Genomic DNA, 5878 nt, shown 5'->3' on the forward strand with positions numbered 1-5878 from the left:
TTTGGGAGAATGTTTGTGATACAGAAACAAGTCAAGACGATGTCTCCAAGTATGAAAGGTATGATCAAATTTCTGTTTCTGGTTTGGAAACTCCTGAGGAAAGAAAGGAGAAACATGTTCGATTTGTTTATAGTCCATTGCCTGATTTTTTGCCTGCGGATCCTGACTCGTCCACTGTAAATATTTCACTTTCCGATAAATGTCCGTCAACCAACCCATTTAAATCTCAGAATTCACTTCCAAGTTGCTTAAAATTAAGATCAAATAACCCGTTTTTGCCGGCAAGACCAGTGCTAAAGCATACAGCAAGCCATTTTGAAATCATGAAGCCGCAGCCTCTCAGTTCGCAGCAAGCACAATGCATGGCGCAGCTGGTTGGACCAAAGCCATTCATCACTTGCATGATCAATGGTAAACAATTTCACTCGTTATTTGACACAGGAAGCATGGTATCTGTGGTTTCTTCAAATTGGTTGCTGACTGAATTTCCAGATACACCAATTACCCCTCTGAAATCGAATTGCTTCACGGTGAAAGTTGCGAATGATACTCCGCTGGCGCTTGCAGGTGTGGCACTACTAAAGTTTTCATTGCCATCAAACCGTGTGGAAATTACGTGTCCTTTTTTGGTTACTGATACAGCCCTACCAAACTGTATTGTTGGTACCAACCTCATACGTTGCTTGTATCAACACCAATCAAAGGACCATTTCTCACACGACTTAGCTGGTGCAGTAGGGATGATGCTGGAAGGCAAGGCAGTGATCAATGCCATGGAAGGCGAAGTGATGGAGATGAATGTGTTTTGCGGTAAAGCAATCGTGGTGGAACCGGGAGAATGTCGAAAAGTTCCTTGTTCAGTTCCTGACATCCATAATGAAAGGGGAACTCCCATGTTGTTCGAACCAATTACAAGTGAAAATTCTTTGCTTGAGTACGTGGAATGCTTGGTATCCAGTAAGAAAGATTTTGAAGTCCTAGCCATGAACTGCACAGATCGTCCGATTACAATTCATCCAAAGGAGATCGTTGGTCGGCTCTGTTCAATTTCTGTTAACCTTCCCAGTGTGAATATGGTCGATGTTGAAGCGGGTAAAGGAAAATGGCAACCTGCAGTAAATCTTGATCAAGAAAAACAAGAGGCAGTGGGAAAGGTACTGTATGAATATTGCGACGTCTTCTCAAAGGAAAAATCAGACATAGGGGAGATGAAGGACTTCTACATGGACATTCAACTCACAGACAGTAAACCAATTCATGTTCCTTACAGACGCATCCCAAAACAAATGTACAAAACCGTGAAAGACTACATGGATGACTTGATAGCAAATGGCTGGATTAAAACATCTGAATCCCCATACAGTAGTCCTATTGTGTGCGCTAAAAAGAAAGATGGTTCGCTGCGACTGTGTATCGACTACCGTGCATTAAACAATGTCACCATACCTGATAGAATGCCAATTCCACGAATTGATGACATCCTGGACAATCTTGGCGGTCAAAAATATTTCAGCACACTTGACTTGACAAAAGCTTACCATCAGGGTTTCATGGAAGAATCAGCTCGTAAATACACAGCATTTTCCACGCCATGGGGATTGTATGAGTGGTTGAGAATTCCTATGGGTCTGAAGAATGCACCCCCAAAGTTCCAGAGGAAGATCAGCTCAAATCTAGAAGAAGCATATGAAACGTCTGGATTACCGTACCTAGATGATATCATCAGTTATGGCAGCAATTTTGAAGATGCACTAGCCAACCTAACAATACTTCTCCAGAAATGTAGAAAGCACTCAATGAAACTGAATCCAGCCAAATGTGAGGTGTTCAAATCAGAAATAAATACTTGGGAAGATTAATCAATGCTGATGGTCACAAAATGGATCCAGCATCCAGTGAGGTAATCAATAAACTGAAATGTCCGCCAACAAACATCGGAGGACTACGCAGTCTCCTGGGATTCATCAATTGCTACCGGTCATCTATCAAGAACTTTTCCAGACGTGTGAAGCCACTGTATGATTTGCTGGTAACTGAGACACCTGATAAGAAACAAACCAAATCTTCAAAGACACCAATCAAATGGAACCAGCAACATCAAGAAATCCTAGAAGAAATGCTTGAGCATCTAAAATCACCTGCAGTTATGGCTTTCCCTGACTTTGATAAAGATTTTGTGCTACACTGTGATGCGTGTGAGAAAGGGCTTGGAGCAGTGTTATACCAAGAAAATAATGATGGGAAACTCAAAGTCATTTGCTATGGTTCGCGCACTTTGTCTCCAGCTGAAACCAACTACCACATCCATTCTGGGAAATTAGAATTCTTATCATTGAAATGGTCTGTCTGTGATCGATTCAAACACTACCTCTATTATGCGAAATGGTTTGTTGTATATAGCGATAACAACCCACTGTCATATGTGCAAACAACAGCCAAACTGAATGCAACTGGGCTACGCTGGATGGCTGATTTATCTCAATACAATTTTCTTGTGAAGTACAGACCTGGCAAAGATCATGTCGATTGCGATTTCCTTTCACGACTGGAAGAGTATACCGAAGAAACAAGTCTGAGTGACCAAAAGGATGAGTCAACAACGGTTTTTGCCATTGAAGCCAAGTTACAGTCAAAGATAGCAGTGGAAACAGCCAAACATTTCGATCAAATCATCCCAAGTCTCGCTTCAAAGGTCAAACCATCGTTAAAGGAGAGCAGAATGTGGAAAAAGGAAAACCGGGAATTGGTGACTATGTGGGAAAGCTTGGTATTGGATAATGATCTACTGAAACGGTCAACAAATAATGGACTGGTGGTGGTTGTACCAAAAGTTTTGCGAACAGAATTGATGAAAACAATACATGAAGGATCAGGTCACCTTGGTGCAACAAAATGTTACGACTTAGCGAAAACAAGGATCTATTGGCCAGGTATGAAAGCTGATATCACTGAATATGTCACACAGCTGTGTAAATGTATCAAGAACAAATCTCCGAACCGTAAACAGATAGCACCCTTGATCCCAATAAGGTCATCCAAACCATTTGAAATCATTGGGATTGATTATCTCAAGTTGGATAAATGCAAAGGTAATTTTGAATATCTGTTGGTAGTAACTGATCACTTCTCCCGCTTCAGTCAAACATTCGCAACTAAGAACAAGACAGGAAAATCTGCTGCGGAAAGAATATTCAATGAATTTGTCATCAATTATGGATTCCCAGATAGAATCCACCATGATCAAGGAAAGGAGTTTAACAACAAGATGTGGGACCAACTTCATCATCTCTCAGGCATAAAGAAGTCGAATACTACACCATACCATCCAATGGGGAATGGCCAAACAGAAAGGTTTAACCGAACAATCATCAACCTGTTGAAAGCCTTAGAACCTGCTCAAAAGAAGGATTGGAAAAATTATGTCCGCAAATTGTGCTACGCATACAATTGCACAGTAAATCGATCAACTGGTTACAGCCCGCATTTCCTTATGTTTGGACGGGATCCAAAAATTCCAGTGGATATTGTCCTTGACAATAAAGTTGAAAACAAAGGACCTCAATCAGAATTTGTTCGACAATGGAAAGAGACATTTGGTAATGCCATCAAAGACGCTCAAAAACATCATGAGGCTGAAAAAGGAAAAGCAAAACATCAATACGACAAAACTTCATTTGGTGAAGAATTGGAAGAAGGAGATCATGTACTTATCAGAAACCTGTCAGAGAGAGGTGGAACAGGCAAATTGAGATCATTTTATGAAGATGAGACGTATGTGGTGGTAAGCAAGACAGAAAACCTTCCTGTGTATATGTTAAAACAACTAGAGGGAACGAAAATCAAGAAACTACATCGAAATCACATAAAGAAAATCAAGAAAACGTTGTCAAATCAAAGAGAAACTGTCCCTCCCCAAGTGAAGACAAATGTGAGGCCATCAGCTGTAACCGAGGAAGAGGAAAAGGAAGAGGAAGACGAATTCGAACAGGTGGAAAATATAGAAATTTTCTTCAATTTTTTGAGGGGGGGAGAGGCAAGGAAAACATTACCTACTTTGACCCCTGTTGTCGTTGTACCCACTATGACAGCTCAAGAATCTGTGAGGGAGATGAGCAAGTTGTCTAGCGCAGATATTGATTTTTTTGAGACACCACTCGTACATCTGGTACAGAATGGACCTACAGTTGATGATTCGAGCAGGCCTGTTTGTACCTTCGACGATTCGGCGGTACCTTCTCGTCCCGTTGGTGGTTCGAGCCCGGAGGCTCACCCAGTACTAGACTCGAGCGGGTACTGCCACACAACCAACGGTGGGCTGAGTGATGATTCGAGCAGGCCTGTTTGTACCTTAGACGATTCGGCGGTACCTCCTCATCCCGTTGGTGATTCGAGCCCGGAGGCTCACCGAGAACTAGACTCGAGCAGGTACTTCCGTACAAATAACGGTGGGCTGATGGATGATTCGAGCAGGCCTGCTTGTACTTTAGAAGATTCGAAGGTACCTTCTCATTCCGTTGGAGATTTGAGTGAGAGGGCTCACAGTGAGGACTCGAGCGGGTACTTTCACCCTGAGAACGATGGTTTGCAAGAACAGTTTGATGTTGATGATGACGATGAGGATGTGCTTCTAGAAGAATCGGGTCATCATGGTGTCTCCCCTATCACGTCAGATCACTCATTGAATAATACTGAAGATGAAGTCTCAGACAGCTCCGAGGACGAAGTTGAGGATTCCACATCAAGCAACCAACTCGCATACGATGAATGTCTTCAACTTTATCAATTTGGTCGTCCAAAACGCATTAGAAAACCAAAGAAGTTTCTCACCTATGACAAACGTGGTGTACCCTCCTATGTTTATGCCCAGGCCATCCCCCCTAATAAATGATTTCATGATTTTGCTTCAGGAGTTTGTGTTACATGTTGTGGTTCAAATGTATTCTAATTAAATTCAAACTCTTTTTCGTTTCAAATTGGTCAACAAACCCCTTGCCCAACAACTGATGGTCGTCGATATGGATGTCACTTCAACACCACGTCGTCTCCTCACTGTGAATGCCCACCGCCTCATGTGTGCCCACCTTATCAAAGAGAACACCATGCCCCTTGTGATAGGTCGACTGCTATCACCGATTGCACTGCAATGATGGATGGATCAATTGGATTGGATGTTGGTGGATCACTCGGTTGGGATGTTGGTGGATCACTCGGTTGGGATGTTGGTGGATCACTCGGTTGGGATGTTGGTTCAAACGTGTTGCTGTACAATGGACAAGCCGAATACTAATACGCAACGGTGCTCGGTTTTGAGGTACGTCGTAATGAGTACGCCCAGAACCAGACTGGCTTGGTATGTAGTGATTAAGTTGTGCTATTGCAGAGGACACTAATTGAACATTACTTATTTTGGGATGTTGGAAATATTGAAGTGACTAGTTGATTTGTCACTAGTAACGTGGTTTTTAATTTGGTAAAACGTTACTCAGACATTTTGGGATGTTGGAAATATTGAAGTGACTAGTTTAACTGTCACTAGTAACGTGGTTTGTAATTTGGTAAAACGTTACTCAGACATTTTGGGATGTTGGAAATATTGAAGTGACCAGTTGAGTTGTCACTAGTAACGTGGTATAATACGTAACAAACATTGATCTTGGTTGAAAATTAAGTAGTCAAGACTATTTATGAACTGATGAATATTGATTATGTTATTGCTCACTACAAATGATTGGTTGCATTGAAAATCAAATAGTTTTGTCATTGGGACATGACTTTCAAAGTGGGGGTGAATGTGGGAATCACTAAATCGATAGCTTTATTTTTGTATATATATCTTCTTGTATCATAGTTCTACTCTTGTATAAATATTATATAGCTA

The 5878-nt window shown here is 41.6% G+C and overlaps 1 protein-coding gene across 1 annotated transcript; it reads left to right on the forward strand.

The window, feature by feature from the left end:
* The first annotated feature begins 323 nt into the window (after window positions 1-323).
* LOC136821808 (uncharacterized) lies at window positions 324-1859 on the forward strand. Its single transcript, XM_067078026.1, has one exon. It carries the CDS (start codon window positions 324-326, stop codon window positions 1857-1859), a length of 1536 nt encoding a protein of 511 aa, XP_066934127.1.
* Window positions 1860-5878: the final 4019 nt, after the last annotated feature.

The sequence above is a fragment of the Clytia hemisphaerica genome, unplaced genomic scaffold (genome assembly GCF_902728285.1).
Source record: "Clytia hemisphaerica strain Z4C2 unplaced genomic scaffold, Clytia hemisphaerica genome assembly, whole genome shotgun sequence".
NCBI lineage: Eukaryota > Metazoa > Cnidaria > Hydrozoa > Leptothecata > Clytiidae > Clytia > Clytia hemisphaerica.